This window comes from Theobroma umbraticum, unplaced genomic scaffold (genome assembly GCF_002168275.2).
Source record: "Theobroma umbraticum cultivar Fairchild unplaced genomic scaffold, ASM216827v3 scaffold_25.0, whole genome shotgun sequence".
Taxonomy (NCBI): Eukaryota; Viridiplantae; Streptophyta; class Magnoliopsida; order Malvales; family Malvaceae; genus Theobroma; species Theobroma umbraticum.
The window spans coordinates 500,770-525,849 of record NW_018397282.1 but is presented as its reverse complement, the minus strand read 5'-3'; the positions used below and the strand labels follow the sequence as shown (position 1 = coordinate 525,849).

General features: G+C 31.1%; 2 protein-coding genes across 2 annotated transcripts in view; one reads left to right on the top strand and one right to left on the bottom strand.

The window, feature by feature from the left end:
- LOC110428107 (lysine-specific demethylase JMJ29-like) overlaps positions 1–3,761 on the bottom strand; it is a 5,285-nt gene extending 1,524 nt beyond the window's left edge. Inside the window, exons 1-9 of the mRNA XM_089785597.1 lie at positions 3,264–3,761; positions 3,103–3,189; positions 2,878–2,984; positions 2,605–2,704; positions 2,359–2,500; positions 1,893–1,956; positions 1,064–1,796; positions 592–921; positions 1–398 (exon numbers count right to left, since the gene is read on the bottom strand). The exon at positions 1–398 is cut by the window's left edge and continues 188 nt beyond it. Coding sequence (XP_089641723.1) covers positions 1–398; positions 592–921; positions 1,064–1,796; positions 1,893–1,956; positions 2,359–2,500; positions 2,605–2,704; positions 2,878–2,984; positions 3,103–3,189; positions 3,264–3,719 — 2,417 coding nt within the window. The 5' untranslated portion in view covers positions 3,720–3,761. The remainder of the gene's footprint in view (positions 399–591; positions 922–1,063; positions 1,797–1,892; positions 1,957–2,358; positions 2,501–2,604; positions 2,705–2,877; positions 2,985–3,102; positions 3,190–3,263) is intronic.
- Positions 3,762–23,621: 19,860 nt separating this feature from the next.
- On the top strand, positions 23,622–25,080 carry LOC110428078 (histone-lysine N-methyltransferase, H3 lysine-9 specific SUVH5-like). Its single transcript, XM_021443752.1, has one exon. It carries the CDS (start codon positions 23,622–23,624, stop codon positions 24,924–24,926), a length of 1,305 nt encoding a protein of 434 aa, XP_021299427.1. The 3' UTR covers positions 24,927–25,080.

The window sequence follows — 25,080 nt, the reverse complement described above, 5'->3', positions numbered from 1 at the left end:
AAACAAGAATCTTTTTCAGTGCCATTAAAAGAATGGATATTTGAAAATGAAGTATCAATGGTATAAGCCTCATTATTTCTCCTGTTGCTTTTTTTCTCCAATTTAGATTCCTCATCATTTATTAACTTAGAAGTTTTCATCAGCACTTTGGACCTTGAGTGTGAGCTTTGACATGATTTCACTTCCGTCTTGCTAGTTTTACTTTTCCTCTTTAGAGGCTCCACAGCTTTCAGCAAAAAATTGACATCTACTTGCTCTTTCGGTGGCAAACAAGAATCCTCATGGGTGCCATGTAGCTCTATTTGATCTTGGCCAACATGCCTCTTTTGCAACATTTTTATATCAGCATGCTGCTCAGAGGTTAGAGTCACATCTGCTGTATGCATCAAAACATTCACCTGGGTTGTACAAAAGCAACAACATAGTTACAAAATAAAAGGCAAAATCTTAAATTCTTGAAAGTAGTTAAAAGACTAGGATTTAAGGCTTGATGACTCCAAAGATGCCACATTAACCACCAAAGCTGTAATAATAACATTTCTCAAATGAGCCACTCAGCAAGCTATTGCAACATATACTGAATTTGCATACCGCATCTGACATGTCATAGTGAAGCTTGGTCACCGAGTCTCCATGCCCAAGCTCGTCAACAAATCCATAAGCTATATACGTTTTTGGACCAAGATCAGGCTTCAAGCGGTTTTCAGGCAACTTTGCTGCAACATTGAGGATGCCAGAGTAAGGATTTGTGTATTCCAAAAATGGCAAGGCACTGACAAGTTCTGCATAATGGCGTGGTAAGAGCTCCTCAAAGAAATTAGATGGGGGCCAATCTTTTAGTTTCAGCAACCTAGGCCAAGAGTTACTATGTGAAAAGCCCTTTAAATACCCCATGAAAAACTTATGACTATTCAGTTCAACCTGCATTTAAAAATGTAATTAATATCAACATCACCCTGAAACTAAAACACTAAAAAGACAACAATGTAATGATACTTCTTTTTGTCCTCTCATATTTAATGATGATGATCATTAAAGTAAATAATAACTCAAAACAACTTGCCTCACAAAAGTCGAGACAATCAATTGCTCTCACATTAAAGTTTGAGGAATCCTTTTTTGATACAGCACGTATTGCACGCCACATTACCATTGGCTCCCAGCTTAAGCCAGAGGTTAATTCAAGAACATTTCTAACAATCACTGGCTCCTCCTTAATCCAATGCCACCGAAATTGCTCTAGATCCCCCTGTTGTATATCCTTGGCTGACGGACTATACAAGTAGTTATCACTACAGTCTTTCCGAGATGCTGATAACCGTAATGCCTCATTCACAGAGCCAATCTCATTATCAAATTTCAGACAAGAAAAATTTCCTCTCAAGGTTCCAAGTGTATCCTCAAGTTTATGGAATTTAACTAATCTTTTAGCTTTCATTTTCAACATTGAAACCCAACTGACTGGGAACACGCATTTCAACTCCAAGCGCTCATGTCCACAACCACCCAATCTTTCAATTGGACAGGGGATGTCACCGTTTCCCTTCGCTTGCCACTTAGATAGTAGCTTGATGCGTTTCCTAGAACTTGTCTTGCTCTTTTTCTTATCTAATGGTAAAGGTAGAGCTTCCCCTCCATGTAAATAGGCTTTCCCTCTATCAACATATCTTTGGACCATTTTATCTCCACCCCTCAAGCATTTATCCCGAATTTCCCAGCAACAAGTAAGGCAAAGCTCGTATGAACATTTTGGGCAAACTCTATGGAGATCAACTATAGAGTTTTTGCAATTATTGCTGCCATGAAACATGTAATATCAGCTAATTTTGAAAAATACAAATATATATACATATTAATGAAAAATAATTTTTAGTTTTAGAAACGGAACCCACCAATACAAACGTTCATAATCATCACAAACAGCCTGTAGCACTTTTATCTCTGATGGCTGTAATCCTGCACCAACATTCACCATTTAACAAAGAACGAAGACATGAAGGAAGTTTAGCTTAGTAATAAAGGAGAATGCATTCATTTCATTTAAATGCTCCCGACCTTGCCCATCTTTATTTCCAATAGGATGGCTATGCTACAAGTCATCCAGAATTATACAAGTGACACGTTGTTATATCCGAGTGTATATAGGTACCCAGACCAAAACTGTTGACAAAGAATAATCACAATAAACCAAACTTTTAAGGCATTAACTTTAAGATGTGTATGCCTTAATCTGATTGATGATTCCAAACATGTAAACGTTGACAACAAAAAGGGAAAATCAACTACTTCAGTAACACGTTCTATGCAAAAATGTACAGGCAGGTAATTATTGAAAACCCCCTGTTGTACGGCTCACACCTTTGATCTTGGCTTCAAGCACTATTTCCTTCTTTTGCTCCCCATAAAATTGTTTCAGGAAAGGATACAGCAAGGATATAAGATACTTCAAGTGGTTTATTTTTTCCTCTTTATTTGATGGCATTCCAGAGTTTTTGACATTCTATAGAATGAGTAAGAAGAACCCACTAATAGTCAATTAGAGAAACAAGACAAAATAGAATTGTGGAAAGAACAAAATGAATCAACAATGCTCTCAATATTAACCGCCATAGGTTTCTTCGATCGCAAACATTGTGCGCAATTGCAATTTTTACGGCAAAACGGGCATGACTGTGCTATTGCTTCCTCTGAAAATTGTGGATACCTATATTCAAAAGTTGAAGGCATAAAAACCCTACAAAATTACAAATATAAGCAACAAATTTCAAAGGGCATAAAAATCTGCTTGATCACTAACAGTAAACACTCATTTAGGAGATTAATTAAATTTTCCTCTTAGAAGACGCTAAAGTAAAATACATGTGAAAGATAGAGTACCATTTTTTTATGCATGAATCACAGTAGCGTTTACGTTGACAGTTGCCGCAGGTCATCACTGTGCTTCTGAACCTATGGCACTGATGGCAATAACCTTCCTTCTCTTCCTTACCCTTGTGCTCGTTAAATAAAACGAAGCCAATTCCTCAATTCGGATTTGATCATTAAAGGGAAAAAATGGGGAAAAACAAGTAAACTCACAGTAGGGAAATTTTCATGAATTACCTCAGCTTCCTTTTCAGCTGACACATTGGGAGTCCGCATCTTCCTTGAAGAACACTCAATTTTGCCACCATTTCCGTCTTTCTTCCCCTGTTAACACCAACCCAACCCATCAAAAACCATTAAGAAGAAAAGAGAAAGAAAAGCTTTAAACAAGTACTCACAGAGGGGCCATTCTCTCGTTTCAGCGTAGCCATCTTGGCACTCCTAGCCCTTCGTGAACAAGGCTCAACTTCTCTATCATTTCCATCTCCCTCGTCTGGAATAGAAACACCCATTTCTTCTTCTTTTTCTTGTTGTTGGCTGTGGTCTCTCTTCCTCCGGGTCCTTGTAAGCACAGCAGAAGAACAACAAGAAGCCTGATCACCATTATTCTCCTTCTGATGACTCAAAGGAAGGGTTTCTACGGGTTTCGGCCTCCCACTCCTATGGTTATTTCTCCGGTGCTTTTCATGGAGAAAATGAAATTCACAGTATCTTTGAGCGTGGACACGCCAGCGGTTGCAACGCCACCCACGTCCACCACTTCTTGCACAACGTAGCTCGTCCGGAGGTGCTTCAAATGGAACTGCTGCAAGGTCACAAAAGGACTCTACTCCTACTGGTTCCCCTTCTTTCATGGTGTTCTTTCAGGCTTTCTCTTACACCCTGGGAGACGAAAAGATTACTATATTTTTTTGGTTTCTGGAATCTGGAGGGACGACCTTGATAAGGACAACTGATGAGACTTGTGGCTTAGTTGCTTTTTTTTTTTTTTTTCGTTTTTAATATCATTTTAAAACTATTATATTTATGAATTTAATTTAATATTTACCCTCCAAATTAAAGTTTAAAATTCAAATTTACCTTTTCCAATTTCCATTTTCCGACTTCCAAATTTATTAGCATGAGGTTCACCTTTTCTTTTTCGAATATTTATAAAAAAATTAATGTCAAATAGAAAAATTTTGTAAATAATACTAATGATAGTAAAAAAGAATAATTTTAAATTAAAAAAATTATAAAAATAATAGTAGTGAATTCTTTTTAATAAAAAATCTAAATAGCAGAATACAAAAAAAAAAACCCATGTTAGAATATAAAAATGGCTTTTAATGCCGGTATGACTGTAGACTAATGGTAATTATTTGACTCAAAATAAAAATATAAAAGTTTGATCGAATGTAATAAAAAATAAAAATTTATTTAAATTTTATTAAATAATTTAAAATTTTATTTAAACATTATACCATAATTATTTTATAAGCAATGGTTATTTAAGTTATCACATATTAAGTTAATAACATTATTTTATAAACAATACAAATAATGTGAAAAATAACTAACAAGATATGTTGAATAATTTGAGAAACAAAACGAGATAAAGTGAAACAATTGAAAAGCTTATAGTATGAAATTACATTGTTTTTCAACCGATTAATATACATAATAAACAACAAAAAAATACCAACAAAAAAAGTGAAAAGAAAAAGTAAATAAAAAACAAAATAAAAAAATTTAGGCCAAAACAAATAAGAAAATAAATAACAGTTGTAGTCTTTTTTTATTTTAGGAAAATAACTAATTGTGTTGCCTTTTAAGAAATGACAAACCGTTTGAGATTCTTCCTTTATTCTTAGGTCGCTCTAATATCTGATTTGATTCATTTTTAATTAAGGAATAATCATTCTCAATAATGATCATTTCTTAAAAATAGGAAATAACTAATACCAATCTTTATTGGTATCAATTATTTTAAACTTCATGTAACTCCGCTTATTATGTGAAATTACTAACTTACCACATCATATTAATGTTTTAATAATAAATTATTAAATTAATAATATCTTAATAAATCATCCTAAAGACTAAAAATAAAAGATTGTAGCTTTTTTATTGGATAGATTTCCTTCAAAGTCGATTTAGAATCTTCTTGTTTGTTGTTGATAATCATAATTAATATTTTATTTGCTTTTATTTTTTTATAATGGCAAGAGTATTTCATTGATAAGAAGTCAGATGCAACCATTACAAGCTGGAACCGTGATGGTTCCAACACAAAACATTCAATGTCAAATCTTAGAGAAGGCAACAAAAGGTAATCAACAAGAACAAAGCATAATGACAATAGAACCAAGGACAAGTGAAAGCTCAAATCAGATGGATTCATGGGGAAAGAGCAACATAAATCACCAATGGGTAGAACATAAGGTTCACAGCAGAATAAGAATTAGAGAGAGGTTGAGAAGTGGTTGCACTTAATGGTCTTAACTTTGGCAAGCCCATCCACTAGTGTGTTGGCTTTTCGATTTATGTGGTTGATGGTTAACTCACTGATACTAGTTTTAAGGACCTCAATATTATTGGGGATGTTTTTCATGCACCATGGGACAAAGACATGATTTGCAACCCAAGAGATGATGCTCTTTGAGTTGCTTTCAATATGGAAAGGACAAGAGACACATTGAGATGAGGGAAAGGGGGAGAGGCTTTCCTTGATGGCAAAGAACTTTTCATAGTTTGAGTCTTCCATGTCCACTGAAGAAGACGAAAGTCCTTTAATGAATCCATTACAATCTTTAATTGCACCTTCTATGCTTGCTGGCCTAGTTTACTAAGAGCTAAGCCCTCCACATTGAGTTTAAAAGAACTAGAAGAGGGTTTCTTTCAGTCTATCTTGATCTATGTTGAAGAAAACTTGGGTTTTCATTTTCTTGAAAGTGATTAAAATAGGCTCAAAAGGGAAATGGGGCTCTAAGATATGGCTGAAAGGCCATTCGGCTTTACCACCAATTGGCCAGCCTTACTAAGATAAAATCCTTAAGTTGATTATAGTCAAGATGCTTCCGTTGAAAAAATATTTCATTCCTACAAAACCACAAGGACCATATAGTAAAGTTCATTCCTGCTTTAACCAAAAAACATCCCAAATTATTAGCTATAAAAAACAATTTTAAAATGAAAAAGGTAAACAATTCATGGAATGAAATGAATATCACTAGCAGTAATTTGCATGTTTTATTATTGTATCTAAGGAACTTGTCAAAAGATACGCCACCATGGTTTTCAAAGACAACAACAAATAAGAAACAACTTTAATCAAGTTAGAAAAGTTCTAATGGATTAAATTAGCTTCAATCGGCCAAAATGATTTATTCGATTTTGGGTCTCTAAGATGATTTTGTGGGTTTTAGGTTTAAACCCTGAATTAGATGATTTAGTTTGTTCAAAAACAAACTGATTATTCTATCATATTAGGGAAAAAGAATAATTAGGCTTTTTTTTAATCACTAAGCCAATCATTTTATGCCATATGGCAATCAAAAAGAGAAAATAACCATTCCAATTCAGTAAATATTTTATGCCACATCATCTACCACGTTATATTGACATCATCAAATGACATGTCAACTTGTCATGTGGCAAACGAAAGGGTATAAAATTGCCAAGTTTATCATTGACTAACTTTTGTTAGTTAATGGTTAGTGAGAATGGCTTATTTGATTTAAAATAAAAGTTCAGGGATTTAATTGAATGCAGTAAAAGGACTTGAGCTTAATTGACTGTTTTGTTATAATTCAGAGACTTATTTAGATATTTAACTTTATTTTAATAATAAATTATTAATATTTTAATAATAAATTACTAAATCAAAGGTGGGACTATTGGCACTCCTAATTGTCTATTAACAGTTGCCACTAATAACTTATAATTGTAACCTAAATTACCCCTGCTTCAATAATTTTAATTAATTATATTACTATTTATCTATTTACACTCGTAGTTAGTCTTAATTACTTTCACATTTTGTACGTACCCTTTAACTCTTCGTAACTTCCTTTATTCCTTATGACTCTTCATTCCTTTAACTCCAGTAGCATTCAATTCATTAATTTTAGATGAATCTAACAATGTAGCAATGTTGTCGATTTTGCACACGCAAATGTATGTATCGAACAAGTCATATAAATAGTAATTCTAAATTATCGTTCCCACAAGAATCTGTTTCTAAAGTTTCATTAAGTACAAAATTATGTAACAAATTAATCTTATTTAAGCTAACCAATATTTGAAAAGCTAATCAAAGATAAAATTAAAATAAACAATAAATTAATCAGCAAAAACTAAATATGTTGAGAAAAGCAATAGATTAAAGACCTAGGATTATGAATTCATCAACATGTCATCTGGTACTAGCTTTTATTGTTATTTATCTTTCCTAAGTGATTTTACTAACCAAAAATTCAAAGCTATAGACAAACCTCCATCAAGAAGCTTGTACAAATACCTAACTTAATTAGTTAACTATATGTCTATAGGAATTAATTAAATTAAGTTCATTAAACAAGTGTCCTAATTTGGCTATATATGACAATTGACGTATATCTATCCGAATCACAAATCAGATCACCTCAGTGACATGAACATACACTATTCAAATCTTAGTACAACCTAAAATATCTATGTAGAGTTTCAATTAGATTTACAAATAAATTAATTGCTAATCAAGCTATTAAAGGCATTAAGAACCTATTTGAATATGTAAAACGGTACCCATTTATGATAAATAATAGAAAAACCAGTATTCAAACTACATGTTGAAATCCACCATAATCTTAGATAAGCAAATTAGTTCATAATATCTAAATAAAACACTATCCAAAAAAATTTAGTCATGAATTCAAAACAAGAAAATAAGAATAACACAAAAGAAGAGAAATAAACCAATATCGAAGCTTGGTTGATTGCCAATCTCTCTTAATTGCTCTTGAATTCTTGCTTGATTCTTAGCTCTAATTCTCTGAAAAAACTGTTGCCATCACTCCTTCTGAATACGCTTAAAAAGTCCCTTAAATATATGCAAGGTGCCTTACTTTCCAATTTTCCATCAAATGTTTAATTTTGGAAATCGGGGTGGTGCCACAGCCATCGCTTCTTGGTGCCGTCACAAGCTTTGGTAGCACCTTGGCGCTCCTTTTTTGGTGCCGTGGTGTCGTGCTCTTGGCCTTTTGTATGATGCACCCATCCGGCCCAGTGCTACAACCACAAGCTTCTAGCACTGCGATGGTGGTCCCTTCAACTTTGTGGCCTTTAGTGACTTAGTGCTGCTACCTCAATCACCATGCTACCTTGTGTGTAGTCTGCATTTGTGTATCATATTCGGATGTGATTTTCACCTAGATTTGATTTGAACGGGGCAAAGCAGTAAGCAAAAAAGTTGTAGCCCATTCTCTTAGCTTTCTAATGAATCAAAAATCACATCAATTGGACTTTTACAGTTCAAGTTATCTTTAAATTATTGCAACATGTGTGAGTGACACCTTCACCATACTTATGCTATCATAACTTAATTTTACCTTGCTCATCACATAACTTACACAAAAAGCATGAGAGAAATAGATATTAATTCTTCTTAAAGTAATTGGAAAAAAATAAAATCAAAATTAAACTAAAACAACTTAATTTAACTATTCAACATGTTACATTAGAAAAACACCTAAAATGTTAAATTCAAATCTAAAACTCAAAGGTCTAGCTACTAAAGCTTTCAAAGTATGTTAAAAATAACTCTGGATAACAGAGCTATCAAACATCAACAAATTGATGAGGAAAACATGAACTTCAATGAAATCTCCTGCCTAAATGGCAAAAATAGCTTGGAATTTGAGTTAAATTCTTATCTTGGAATGCTTTCTTCTGGTATGTTCTTATTTTCTTTGTTTAAATAATTTTTTATGTTTTTATTTTAGAAGTTCTACTTCGCATAAACTTTTTTTTCAAATTTATTTGTCTAGATAGTTGTTTGGTGTCTATTTTAGTTGAGATGTACAAAGTTTATTGTTGGGGTAGAAAATTGATGGAATAAAGAGGAAATAAAGAAGGTTATCGTGAGTGTTTAGATACAGAAAATTGGCCCAGATTATCATGAGTAAGTTTTGATGCTAGGTCTGTAACAATTTGAAGGTTTGGTGCAAATGTAAGTCTATTAAACAAGAAAATATAGTATATGCAAAGCTGGTGGGCATTATTGTCATACCTGTCCAAAGAAAGCTAAGGGTAGCTCTTTTAGTGAAGTTGATAGAGTGAGAATAAGGAATAACCTTGACTTAGGAAGTTCATCCTCTACTATCATGTCAAATTAAAAAAATTCTTAAGTATGATTCATTTAAATTTTGGAACGTTTCTTATATATTACAAAATTTATAGTGATATTTCGCTGACAATATATTGTTTTCTTTTTTCTTTTTTTCATGCTTGTGTTTGATGTTTGAAGACAATGCATTTTGGAAACAATACTTTGATATTCACTTTGTTTTCAAGAGTACTATTATGTACTTTTTAATTGATGCACTAAAAGATGTTAAATTTTTAGTTGGCTATTTTGAATGGTGGAGATGTCTACTAATTGTGGCAAGACAAAATCTGACTCTAACCTATCATGATTTTGGTTAACTCCATTTGGTATCTTCATGTGTGTTTTCTTTTAGACAAGAAATACCATACTATCTTGTGGGAGTTAAATTATTACATAACAATTTTTTAAGATAGTTAATTTATTGTGGTAGATTTGTGATGGGAAATCGAGTTTGGATTGATTTGTTGCAACTCTGTCCTCCATAAAACATTGAAAATGCATAGCAGAAACGTAAAAAATGATTTTGTAAAGTTGGAATATCTAGTATGCTTGAAGATTTGGCTTCAGTAAACTTGTAGATAGTTTTGGTTAAAATATGTGTGTAAAGATTGTCAAATGATAAATAAGTATGCTATTTGCATGTTTTTTTTTAAGTTGTTTCTAGGAGTTTGCTATACAAATTTGCTTCAACAAATGAACTTATGAGTTTTTTATAAAGGAATATTCTTCTATTTTTTTTATTAAGTTGCGATTATTAATTAAAAAATTGTAAGTATTTCAATAAATAAGAAAAATACAAATAATTAATACTGTGGAGTGTGAATAGACAAACATTAATATATTTAATTAAAGTTTAACTCTAATAAAAAGAAGTTATTTAAGTGAGGGAAATTTAGGAAATTACGATGTTAAGTTGTTAGTGGGGAGTGTGAACATATAATAAGGACTGCAAATAGCCTCTCCCCTAAATCAAATATATTTTTAGTATTTTTAAAAAATAAATTGAAACAGAAAAAAGAAAAATAATGATAAATATTTTTATAATAAATTACTAATATTTTTAAGAAGATATTATTAAATTATTAAAAATTTAATAATAAATAATTAAAAGTGAAACTAAAAGAAAAAAAGGAAAATTGTTTATGTAGAAAAAAATTAAAAAATCATATTAAAAATTATTATTAAGTTATTAATATTATAATATTAGATTATTGAATTATTAACATTTGAATATTATTTTAATAAAAAACTAAAAGAGAAAAACTGAAAAAATGAAAATAAAGAAAACAAATAAAATAAAATGCATATCAATATTTTAATATTAAACTTTAATATTTTAATGATAACATATTAAATTGTTATTTAATAATAACATTGTCAAAAACTAATGAGTTTCAAAAATCTCAAAACTTTTATTAAATTATAATAAAGGGTATTTTTATCATTTTATACATAGTCTTTTATTATTTCTAAACTAATTTTGCCAATCAAATATTAAAATAATTCACGAAATTAAAATTCTATTCAATATATCAAACTACATAATATCTATTCTATTTTGTTGCTATCTTATTCTATTCCTATATAATAACTTTTTTATTCTCCTCTATTTCATTCCGCGAATCAAACATGAGTGTCTTACTTATCAAAGAAATAACTATTTAATTCTTAAAACTTGTTTTGGTTTGTTATTTTTGCTCTTTACTATACTGTTATCATAGTATAAAGTGTATACTTAAAACTTGTTGCTTCTAAGGAAGTGAACCTTTTAAATGTTTAGAAACATATAATGATAAATTCCTATATTTGGTATTTTTATAAAAAGAATTATGTTAAATCATAAAATTTTTCATAAATATTTAAAAGAACATAAAGTGGAAAAAGAAAAATGAGGAAAGATCAAAGTGATAAAATATTTCATATTTATTTTCATTTTTTTAATCTTTTCTTCTTTCTCTCCATTATCTTTCTCTTGTTGACTACATGTGTTTTTTAGAGTAACAAATCATTCTTCATTTCTTAAAGTCTAACTATGTTACTTGAGTGTGTAGGGGAAAAATTGGTAAATTATTGTTTATTTCACATCCCGAATTCCCTATGATAAGTCTCAAGTCCAAAGAAAGTGATTCAAGCAAGATAAAAGACATTTTATAAAGATTAATCAATAAAAATTTTAGTTTGATTGATCAACAAGTCAAAAAGAAAGACTTAAAGCTTCAAAGAAAATTTTAATCAATTAACTTATAATTTAATCAATTAAAGTAACATTGAAAAGGACTTTGAGATAGACAGGAAGATTTTAATCAATTAACACAAAGTTTAATTGATTAAAACAACACTGGAAGGCACATTGAGACAATAAAGAGTTTTAAATCGATTAACACAAGGTTTAATTGATTAAAATGGTATTAAAAGATACTACAATAGAATTCAATTAACCATAGGGTTTAATTGATCAAAATTCAAATAGAAGGTACTTTAGTGCAAAAAATGAAGATTCAAATTTGAGTTGACCGTTGAAGAGCATGAAGTGAAAAAATTTGAACCCAAGATGATTTAATCGTTTAAAAATCATATTAATTGTTTAAAGAGGAAACATAAAGCTATTATTCGATTAAAGACAAGTTTCATTGAGTAACTAGAAGCAATAGAGATAGGCATAATGGTTTTAATCAATTAAAGCCAACTTTAATTGATTAGCCTAAAGCACAAGAAGATAGACAAAAAGATTTTAATCAATTAAAATCCATTTTAATCAATTACAAAAGGCCAACTAATTTGAATTCAAAAGTCGCTACAACACAAAATAATGTTCAAAATTTTCCCAAAATGTCTCCAACAACCATATTTCACTCTCTGAGTAGAAAGGGGTTTAAACGGTCATAAATGCATGAGAGAACCATCCCAGAGCAAGTTTGAGCCAAGAAGAGTAAAAAAGTTCTCTTTTCAAGTGTATTTCACTCCTATTCTTTGTAAAAGTGTTTAAACTTAAATCTATACATCTTAGATCAGCTAGGTGATCAATTGCATTTCATTTTTTCTCTATTTATTATTTACTTAGAGTGTGCAAGGTACTCTAGGGGGTAGACTAAGCCCATGAAAACTTAAGGAATCTTGTAAGGGTTTGGACCTTGGGTTAGAAGCTTATCTTATAAAAGCTTAGTGAAAGTTATTAATTTCATTAGTTTAGTGAAATTGGGTTGAAAATCCTTAATTGGGAGATCAAAATAGTGGATCTAAGTTAAGGGAATCAAACTACTATAATTATTGTGTTTTGTCCGCTTCTCTTTACCTTCTTTTACTTGTTGTCTTTTAACTTTAACAAATTTTAAACTCCCCATTTCAAAACTTTTCAAGAGTTTTTTCCAACTTAAGAGTTTCCTTTAAAATATTTTTTAGTGCTATTCACCCCTCTCTAGCACTCCATTAGGACTAATATCTCTTGTTTTCACAAAATGAAAAATCCATAACTCTTTTACTCAAATTTAAAAATAAAAATTCATAAAACTAATGTATATATTCAATAGAAATTTATTCTACACTCTAGTTGTTTAGTTTTTTCATTTCACAAATAAGGTTAGAGTGTTACTATATCCTATTAGAACACAAACTTGGAAAACTTAAAATATTAGGGAAAAGCTTCAAGATGTGTATCTATGTCATTATCTTTAAGGCTTTATCACCTTTATCACAAATGTGCAAAAAGATTACAAGTAATAAATCTTGAGAATACTATGAAATACAATGATTGATTATGCTTTGCGCTAGCAAAATTAAATCATTGAACATTGATTAGTGTATGACAAAATTATCAAACTCTTGTAGAATGTTTTGCAACAAAATAGTATAGAATAATTTGGAGAACATAAAGAAACAAAAAGAAATTGATGGAATTGTTTTCATGTTTTTTTTTCTTGGATAGAGAAATCCCTATAGTGTGATCTTTGAAGATGATCAACTCATTATCAGAATAAAGGAAGGATTTTTCCTTTTATGCTCTTTTAAAAAATATTTTTTTTATTTTTTCAATCTTTTTTTATTCTTCTGATTCTCTTTCTCTTTTTTCCTCTTTTCTTTGATGTCCCTTAGTTGGGTATTTATAAGCTTGAAACTTTTTGACCATTGGAGTAAAATTCAAAACTTTTTTGACCATTTGTGCCAACTAAGGGCGAAGTGTCCCTTGTGAATTGGGGGATTGTGGCCCCACAAAAAAATTGTAAAATTTCTATATTATATATATATATTAATGAGTCTTAAAATAATTTTTTATTAAATTATTAATACAATATGTTTTATACATATATTTTAATGGGCCCTTAAAATAATTTTTTCTTAAATTATTAATACAAATAAAGAATAATAAAATGACCTATAAATTCATTTAATTTTACCTTAACTCTTAAATTTTTCCCTTTTAAGTTTCTTTACACCTCTTTCCATTTCTTTCTTTTTGTCTTTCTATTCTCTTTTGTCCTTTTATTGTGAAATTACAAAGAGGTAAAGCTTTTTCTATATTTTTTTCTATTTATATTAATTATTATAATTATTTATATTTGTTTATTTTTTCAATTCTATTCTATTTGATAATATGTTTTAAGTTTTTATCGATTTTCTTCTTCAAATTTCTATGAATCATCAACTATATTTTTCTTTTTTCTTTTTTGTTATGTAGTTCTATCTTCTACTTGTCATTGTTTTCTTTTTCTTTTTATTATGTGCTCTCAATGATTGTAGTCTTTAAAAATTAAAAAATTATTATATAATTCTTAAATATGAGTTGTAGCGTTGTATTATTGATTGTTACGTAAAATTTCACCAATATATCATTTTTTTATTAATCTTAATTATATAAGATATTTTTTTATACGCCTTATGTTTTATAATTAGTTGAAAAGAAATTATCTTTGAGTATTTAGTCTTTAAACAATACTGATTATATAAGAAAAAATTATTAATCTTGTACATCGTATTTAATTGTTTAAATTTTATGCATTATTCCTCTTTATCTTTAGCCCCCCAGTAAAAGTTGGTTAACTCCGCTCTTGGTGCCAACTGGAACTTTTGTCTATTGTGCCTGTAGAATCAACGTGTTACACCTTTGGTGTCGATTCTTCATAATTTTGGAAAATCTGCACCTTTTTGTTTTTCTTGAGAAACAACATGTTCTTCATGTCATGTTCCAAGTCTGCACCTTTCTGTCTTTTCCCAAAATCAACATGTTGTGCTCTTGATACCGATTCTTCATGTGTGTTTGGTGCCAATCCAAAATTCAAACTTGAAATTTTGCATTCTAATCTTATCCATTTTTTAACTCTTGCTTTTTGTACAAGTTTTTGACTTTTTCTCTTTGAAGCTTCTAGAATTGACATGTAACTTCTTGGTGACGATTCTCCCTCTGTCAAGTGGCTTTTGTTTCTCCAGAATTGGCATATGTAGGTATGAGAATTGATTTTTCTTGTAATAGAAAAAGAGATTTGCTTTCTATATAGTTTAGAATTGATTCTTCACTTTTTAAAGGTCAATTCTTGAGGTTGGAAGTTTAGAGTTTAAAGATTTAAAAATATCTTTCAATTCAAAACAAACTTCAAAACTCTTTGGGGATTTTCTTCACATTTGAAAACTCTTTTCATTTCTTTCAAGTAAATTAATTTTGTCATTTCAAAACTAGAATAAAGATAACAGATTGCAGTAAATCTATAGTCGACCCTAGATCAGAAAAATCATTTACAAGACATGTAGAAAAAGTTCCAAAGAAGGTTTTGATACATGTGCAAGTCTTTAGAAAAGCTACTCAATTAAACATCAGAAAATGATCACTCTTGAAATACTTAAAACATTTTTCAAATATAAATAATACAAGAGTATCTGAAGAAAATTGTTTAACAAAATCTTTTTGTCAACTGATAAACAAGTACTTATAACAAAGGAAGACTTAATAAAGGATCAAAACGAAGATATGAAGAAATGAATCAAACCACAAGCAATTTGTGAAAGGAGTTCTCTTGAAATGAAATGCAACAAACTAAAGCATAAATGAGAGAGAAGACATAAGTATTTTATAGAGATTTAGTTCTTTCAAATACCTACGTTTTCTTCCGTAGCAAGTTAAAGAGTTTCAAATCCACTTAAGGAATCATTCTTTTTAAAAGGATCAAGCATTAAAACTTCACAATGGCTTTATATAGGAGCAAGCATAACCCTTACACCGACGTTTTAATGGGATCAAATAGTAATCTTTGCAACAGCTTTTTAACAAAATCAAGTGATAACTCTTACACTAGTTTTTTCATGAGATCAAATGATAACTCTCATAATACCTTTTATCATGAACAAGCAATAACCCTCATAATGCCTTGCAACAGAAGCAAGCATAACCCATAAATGCCTTTTAACAAGAACAAGCACAACCCATAAATTGGCTTTTACCGAGCTTAACCACAAATTCTCACTAACTTTTTAAGGCTAAGTTAGAACCTTTACAAATGATAATAAGTGTGCCTTTAAAAGGTAGATTTTGCTAAGTGTGTACAATGGAGGAAGAATGCCTAACAATGGATACAAAAATAAGATATAAAGATTGGAGTGAAAGCACAAAGAAGGTTTCAACTTAAGAAGACTTAGATTTGCTTGGCTTTTCTCTCTTTTCTTTTCAAGACTTTGATCTTAAAGATTTTGTCATTTTTTTTTCTTCTTCCTCACTTTGAAATGCTTTCCAAGGGTCCTTTTTATAGCTGAAGAAGTCTTGGAGATGAATTAGACAAGAATTTAGTTGTTAGACACAAGTTTGAAATAAATCTGGCCGTTGTTGAAGCTTTAGAATCAACTACAAGGCTTCTGAGATGGACTATGGTTTCAAATCTTTAAATTAAGGCTTTTATAGTTGAGTATGAAGATCCTTTCCTTGATCTGTTTTACAAGAGCATGCATTTTTGAGTTCTGGGCATTGATAGTTGACTACTTTTCTTTGAGGATCGACTATGGCTTCTTAAAAGTTAGTTTTCACATCCTCATTGCCTAAGGATTGACTATAGCTTTTATAGGATTGACTATAGCTTTTATAGGATCGACTATGGTTGTGTCTTTTCAAGTTTACTCACCTGTTTTGCCATAGGATTGACTTTTCTTACTTAAGGATCAATTGGAACTTTGTTTCCTCAAGATTCCTCGTCATTTTAGAATGTAACTTTGGCCATATCTTCCTTGAAATCAAATGCAGAGTTGAGAATTTACTTCTTGGCTTAAGACATCTTTGTTGTTGTGTAGATTGATGATCTTTGAATGCTTTGAGATAAACTCCATCACTTGTGAACCAATCTTACAACTTTAACATCTCATACAACTAAGTCATACAAGCTTGTAGATATAATTCAATAAAAAAATCAAGCTTGTAATTTTGTTAGAATAAATGTATGAGAGTTAAATCATTTCAAGAACTTGCCAAGGATTACTCAAATAATGTTCAGACAAATTTGATCATTTGTCATAATCAAAATTATCATCATTTTAAAGCTAACACTACGCAGTCATAAATCACTAAAGTGTGACAAAATTGATCTTGTACCTCTAATATCTATTATGACTTTTTGTCAATTTGATTTGTTTGGAACCTTATTTAGGAGTATTATAACAATCTTTAAGAAATGGTGTTTGTTCATCATTCACTAATTATCCATTGATAAATGGCTTTCATATTGAGCATACACAATTCAACCTTATGAGATATGTCAAATTCCAATTGTTATTTAGAAAAATAACAACCATTGTTCTATATTCTAAATTGAAAAACTTCATAAAACATCCATATGCAAATAAAGTTTTAAACAACTTGAACCTCATCATTCATAAAACTAAGCAGCTTAAAACCTAAAGGTGGTGGTCTTCTACAACTTCATGTGGCAACCTTTGCTTTTTATGCAATTTGTAGGAAGATTTCATCCTCGCTATCTATTATTTCTTGGCCCTTGTAATTTATCATATATGTGCAACCTATGTTAACTATCTCATACCTACAATAAATATTGAATGTTTGATCATTAAGTTTACCTCAAGTAGAGGCTTCAATAAGCATTTGTTCTTCATGGTAGGCATGTAAACTTTTTAGTTTCTTTTCCAATGATCCTTTTTACCGCAATGACGGCAAACACCTTTTTTCTTGTCCTTTTTAGTACCATAGGCCAAAATCGATTATAAACTTTCACTCTTCGCTTGCCAAGCCATTTTTAAAGAATTATCAAATGAAGCACTTCTAGATTGAGTTGAAGCTATAGGAACAGATTGACCGATTAGAGCAACCCATGGAATATCATATGTTTAAAGCGGTCCTTAATTTAATAAGAGAGTTTGAACTTTCTATAAGCAAATGTTGTGAAAATGTCCCAAGAAACAATAAAGATAAAATCTAGAGAAATCAAGCAAATGGAAACCATAAGAATTTACCTGGTTCGGCCTCTTATCTACATCTACATAATGAAATCATTCTTTGACTATTGAGAAATAAAAGTACATAAATTGACCTTTATGGTTTCCCAAACCAACTTAAGATCCTTTGCACATCTTTTCTCAATAGCCTCTCAAGAATACTTATCCAAACCACTCTAGCTTCACCTAAAGTGAAAGACAAAGTTACAAGCATTCCCTTTTTAAAGCTCCTAAAGCACTACTCACACTTTTAAAGTCTAGAGATCCAATTTTATAATATAAAAGTTTAAAGTAAAATGAGATTAGGACTCAGTGTGGAACAAAAAATTTAAAACCATACAACTATTCAATGTTATACACAAACAAGAATCCTAGTCAAATAAGATTTAGAATTCTAATCAACTTAAAACTCAAGAAACCTCCACCTTTGACTTGAATTCAAACTCCTTAAAATTCTTCCCTAAATCACACCTACTTGCAACTTCTTAACTCCACCAACTTTCCAACACTTTAAACAACTTTTCAAGTACAAGACTTTCCAAACCATTAGCCTTCAAAATTACCACAACTAGACATAACTGAATCAAGCATTATCAAACACTCGATTCAACAAATAGCCAATGCACATGTGTAATTGTCAAGTCAATGGCACTAATTAACTTCGGAAAGGGACTTTGATGACCCTTCAAATTCATAATTGGCAAGATTTTTGTCCTTTCACCATCGTTTACACAATGGGAACCTTTCATCACCTTTCTTTAACAAATGAAATCTCACTTTGGTAGCTACCATCTCTTGTGCACCGTTCCCATCCCTTTGAGGCCTCACATTCTAAACAATACAAACCTTTAAACAAATTCCTCATCATTAGGATCATGTCCCCTTGTGTGACTTTTACCACTCCATTATAAGTAGAATATCCATACCTTATGGAGTTTAATAGGCTCAATGATATTAGATTTTATAATATTTGGGACATAAGCCACCCCCCAAAAAGAGCACAACCTCATCAAACATTTTGATTTTCACCATTTTAAGACCCATACCTTCATTTTGACTTACCACCCAAAGTCAAATTTTTGCCATACCTTTTGAAGCAAATCAAATAATCTTTTCGTTGGTAGATGTGAGTGACACAAATGAAACATAATATACTAGAATTTGCATCCATACCTTTTTTGATTGCTAGGATCGCACAATCGTCATCCAATAAGAAAACACACCCAACTTTGTTCCCATTACTTTCATCCTTTTTCTAGGAAATTCCTCTGAATATGTCATACCTTTTGCATTGAAAGCATTAAACATGCCAAATCTAAACTTGTCACCCTTAGATCCCATGCTATTAACTTACTATTCACCCTCGACCACCAATGTCGAGTCAACCGAATCTTACTTCCTTCCGAGACATTAACAATGCTTGTCTTGATCTAATGTTATTGTATCTTCTCACAAATTAGAAATTCACAATTGGAAGAGATCGAGAAAACACATGCCTTCTCCATTCTGCACCTTCACATCAACCTCTTTCAATGATCAATGATCTTGTTGAATCCATTCATATGCTTCTTGAGATTTTCATTCTCCTCATCCATAAGTGATACAACTTTCCCTAAGCCAAACTTGTTGGAAGACTTTTCACTAGATAAATCTTTTTCAATTTTCCCAAACCTTGGAGAAAATTCTCATCAATAACATGGTTAAACATTTTATCTCGATGCAAAGTCAGCAGTGCTTACACAAATTTTCTCTAACTCTTTCCATTCCACTACATCTTTCGTGCCATCTGGTTACCTTTTCTCCTTCCCTAGCAAGGATGCATCAAACCTTACTACACAAGGAGATTTTTCATCCTTCTCTACCACTACATGAAACTAGTTTTCCCATCAAACTTCCCAATTGAAAATTTTGAATAACTAGTAACTTTCAACATCCTTATTGAATCTTGAATTTACTAAACCTGAAGCTTTGATACTAGTTTGTTGCGAAAATTTCCTAAGAAACAATAAAGATAAAACACAACAAAATCAAACAAAAAGAAAAACAAAAGAATTTACGTGGTTTGACCTCTTGCCAATGTTCACAAAGTGAAACTATTCTTCTATTATTGAGAAATTAAAGTACAATAAATTGAACTTTATGGTTTCCCAAACCAACCTAAGATACTTTGCACACCCTTTCTCAATAACCTCCCAAGAAATTCATCCAAGCCACTTTAACTCCATTTAGAGCAAAAGACAAAGTTATATGGTATTCCCTCTCTAGAGCTCCTAAAGCACTACTTACATTTCTAATGCCTAGAGATCCACTTTTATAATATAAAAGTCTAAAGTAGAATGAGATTTGTACTTGATGTGGAACAAAAAGTTTAAAATCCTACAACTACTCAATGTTATACACAAATAAGAATCCTAGTGAAATAAGATTTATAATTCTAGTTAACCTAAAACTCAATAGCATATAATTCGAAAGAATCAAAGCCAAAGTTTTACCTATAGTTTTTGTTGAAGAAAACAAAGAGAAAAAAATAAAAGGATTGTTGAAGTGAAACCCAAACTTTGAAAAAAAGGCTTGTACTTGTTGACAAAAAATAAAACAAAAACAAAACTTAAGATATTTGGGAGCCCTTGGTCAGAAATAGTACTCCTTCAATTGGGAAGAGTCTCTTTGGTAAGCTCTCACAATTTCTTTCCCACATTTTTTTCCATTTAAATTTTGTTTTGTTTGAAACTTGTTTAGGGTGTTAATAGGTTGTAATTGTGTTTTTAAACCTTGTAAATATTAAGGCCATTATTCAATAACTTTACAATAAGATCAAATCTTTTGACCTTACCATAGAATTCACTCTAATAAAATCCATAACTTAGTAATCTACTAATCTTAGTGTTAAAGTTTATTAATCTTATTTTTTAGATAGTAAGAAAAAAGCTTCGGTTAGAGTTGACAATTTTGTATATGATACGACAACACAACATGATTTTAAGTAGGTTTGAGTTTGGTGTAATCGTGTATTAATCGTGTCCACATAATTAAGATACGAATAAATCGCATCTTAACTGTGTCAAACCCGCTCAACCTGTATACAGCATGTCTAAAATACAATTAATTAATCGTGTTATCATTTATTGATATAACTCGTGATCCGTTTATTATCTATTTATTTAAAACGTGTAAATGTGTCTATACAACACGTTTAGTACACGGTTAAAACTAGTTTATAAGTCATATAAATGGTTTTTTACCCTAAATCCCTAATGCAATAATTTCAATTTTTAGCCCTTACCTCAATGACAGCCTCCTCCAAGACCCTAATCAGCCCAACCCCACTCCAAGGCTCTAAGCAAACACCGGCCATCACCCACTCACCATTACGACAACACCACCAATTCCTTCCTTTTCTTCTTCTTCTTCATGACTGCAGCATCTTCTAGTCTTCATTTGAGCTTCAATTCACAGATTTTGGTCTTCACTTCCTAATCGGTTTATTTGGCTTTTCTTCATTGATTGGCTTATTTATGTTTGAAGTTGACAGCTCTGAGCAAATCGTATTTGGTGATTTATTGCTTTGTTTTTATTGTGTTGTGCTATATAAATATTGCATCTCATGGTTGTTTTGTTTCAATCTCAAAAAATTTTAGTTGTATTTTAAATTTTAAAGTCAATTTTTTCTTTTTTTTAATAAGAAATAAAACTTGCATCAATAATTAATTGATTAAATCTTGTTTGATGCCTTTTGACACCTAATTAGTACTAAATCTTGACTCAAATTACATTTCAAAGTAGCTTTTGGAAATGTGTATTGTTCTCTCATTTTTGAAAATAGTTTATTTGCATACTTTTCTTGATTAAGTTAGGTAGATGCTTAATTATCTTATACTATCTTATAGGTTTATGCTTTGGTCCTATCATCATGAACTATGAGTTTGGCTTATGTTTTCTATATAAGTCAATACTTTCATTTAAAAAAAATTAATTCATTAACTATCAGAAGCTTGAAAGAAAGATGTTAAAAGATGTTTTGCTATATAAATACACATCTTCAAGTCATAATTCATTACAGCTGTTTTGCATTCACAAATTTAATTTGAGAATACATAGTTTTTCTCTTATAAAAAAACCAATATTGCTTTTTTTTTCAATTTGTTTTTCTTTTCGGCATAGATTTCCTAATCTTTTTCATATTTTGTGATCTAATTTAAATTTTTATTTTGATCTAATTTTATTAATCTTTTTTTATTTCATAAATAGGTGTTGGCTATTTGAATAATTGAATAATTGGTGTTATGGTGGATTATGTGATATGATTGATATTTGAATTTTTTTGGTGTTATGGTTGATGTTATTTGAATTTTTTTATATGGCTAATGATGTGATATGGTGATCAATTTAATTATGGTTGATATTGGATAATTACGATTGAATTTTATTATGGTTTACAATTGTGGATGATGATTATGAATTTAGTCATCTTAAATTTTATTATATTTATGATTTTTTGTGATAAATTTAAATAATTAAATTTTTTTTTGAAAGGCAGTGGCTATGGAAATATTAATGCATACCATGTGGGTTACAAAGGTGCTTTTTTACTGCCCTCTTTGTGGTACCTCACCAACTGTGGGGACAAAAAGGCAGAGTGAGGGTTCAAAAACCATAGCTACAAGCCAATATACCAAATTCAAGACTTAGCATGAAACTGCAGCTAGTCGATAACCATGAAAAAATCTGGTTGAATTGAATTAAATTATAATTGTACATATTTCAATTAAATTATTTTAATTATGTTAATTGTGAAAAATTATAAATTATATAAATGTTAATTATATTAACCGTATAAATTAGTCGTGTCATGTCATATAAAATTTAATTTACACATTCAATAAATGTGTTAATCGTGTCATATCATATCACAAGAATATTAAACATATTGTATACACATTTAAAATCTTAGCACAATTAATCATATTCGTATTGTTGGTATATTTTCAAAATCAAAAGTTATGTCACATGATGAAAAGTTATCTTAGATCAAATGTTACGTCAAATAAAGTGACATAGTATATCTATTGGATTTTAAGCAGGTTTTCATGTGAATTGTTATGTTTATTGATAAAATGACATTCAAAAGTTATGGAACATATCGAAAACACACCATAGCTCAAAAGTTAAATATGAAAAGTTATTGTTTCAAATTAGAACTCAAAAATTATGTTTTATGAAATGAATAGTTCTCATTCTATAAGATGATTATTGAAACAATACCTTTATCCAAAAAAGTTGAAAAAATACATTTTAGACAAAATGATGCTTTAATGAAAGGGTGTGTCTTTGAAAAAGAGACACTTACAAGCCTATATAAAAGGCTTGTTGCTAATCATTTTGGCAAATCAAATAAAACACAAAACAAGAGCATAAATATTAAGAGCAATAAAAGTATTGTGTTCTATTAACATAAACACTTAAGTTTCCATCAATTACAAAAGCTTCCAAATTCTTTATAATTTACTTACTGTAGAAAGTAAGTTCTAAGGTCAAAACAATTTTATAAACCCTCATATGTATTTAGCGGTCTATTATCGTTAAAGTGCAAGACGAACTTAGACGTTAACTTTATTGTATCTCTAAGACTATTCACATTATTTCTTTTTCATACCGAGTGATGGGGGTACAAAATCTCTTTATCCGAAGACTGGAGAGTCTAGCGTTTCCATCTTTCTTTTTTGTTTCAGCATTGGGTACTCTTTCTTCTGCAATATTTCTTGGTTCCTCTGTTCATAGTTTCTTTGTCATTATTATGAACTTTCTTTTAGACCTTTTCTTTTGTCTGATCTAATTTGTTATTGAAAATATATAGAAATTGTTGGGCTTTGATCAGTGTTTCTTAATAATTGTTTGTTTTGCTACATAACTTTGATGAAATCTATGCTTTATCTTTTAGCTTTCAGTAATGGTTTTTTTTTTTTTAATTTCTTCTTACAGTAGAACCCTCATGGCCGATACTGCAGCTTTAGCAAAGAACCGAAAGCTTGATGCTTTTCATCAGCATCATAAATTGCGTGAAGATCTGGGCTTTAAACCAGCCCCAAGTCCGAAACTCAAAGCTGGAAGAGATTATCCGGCTGCCTGTCAGAACCAAATTTGTTGTTTGGTTCCGATAAACAGTAAGCCAGCCGATGGAAAACCTGTCGCGGAATTTCCTGTTTCTAGTCGATGCAGAACCCAACATTCTCGCTTGTTCAACAGTACTTCAGCCAATGGAATTGGGAAGTCTGCAGCAGACACCAATCCATGGGATGTCGCTGTTACCTCCACTTTTTACCAGCCCAAAGGCCAGTCTGTTGAAGATAACTTTGAGAGTAGTGCTCGCAGTGATAAAGTTGATGAGACTATCAAACTTGTCCGGAAGGTACTATCTGATGTCAGGCTGGAAAATCCCAGGAACGGTGACGGTGTTAATGATCACATCAAGGCCGCCGTTTTACTCCGAGATCAGGGAAAATGGCTCAACACCGAAAAACGACTTGGAGCTATCCCAGGAGTTGAAGTCGGTGACGCTTTTCAATGTAGAGCTGAATTGAGAGTTATTGGCCTCCATTGTCAGCTTTGGAGAGGCATCGATTATGTAAAGATTAATGGAAGAACATTAGCCACGAGCGTTGTTGATTCCGGACGGCATTCAAAGACTGATTACCCAAGCTCTCCTGATGTCTTTATTTATTCAGGAGAAGGTGGAAACCCAAGCACTCAGAACATAGCAAAACCTGAAGACCAAACGCTTGAACGAGGAAACCTGGCATTGGAGAATAGCATGATGATGAAAAACCCCATAAGAGTTGTACGAAAGGTTAAGAATCCCTGGGGATCTGCCAACAAGTTTGTTTATCAAGGCTTGTACAAGGTGGAGGACTATAAGCTAGTGACAGGAAAATACGGTCAACTAGTTTACGAGTTTATATTTAGAAGAATGAAGCAACCGGATAGACCTCAAGCTCAGCGGACAAGAGGGAGAAAGCCTGAGTGGCTTGACATTTCTCAAGGAACAGAGAAAAAGACACCGATCTCTGGAGTTAATGCATTGGTTGCTGATAAACCTTGTGTTTTAAAGGATATTACCAAATTAATGAATCCGAGGTCCGATGGTCAATCCATAAGATCAAGTGGTAGTGATGGACGCTCAGATTCGTGCAAAATCAAGAACCCTAGGTCAATCCCAAGGGTTCCTTCTTGCAAACGCTTTGGATCTTGCCTTAACAGACTGAGCCAACACCAATTCCAGCACAAACGAGAAAGGTGACGAGGATTCTTGGGGGTTAGATCAAGGTCTTTCATCCCTTACAGGGAGTTTTGTTTAAGTTCCAAAAGGGCTTCGGAAGACCTGTTAAGTACTTAGTGAAGAGAACAACAATTACAATTTCAACATCCAGTAAGAATATTTATTTCTTATTTAT

Excerpts from the sequence above, each read along its gene's own strand:
- LOC110428078 (XM_021443752.1), top strand. The coding sequence starts at position 23,622 with ATGGCCGATACTGCAGCTTTAGCAAAGAACCGAAAGCTTGATGCTTTT.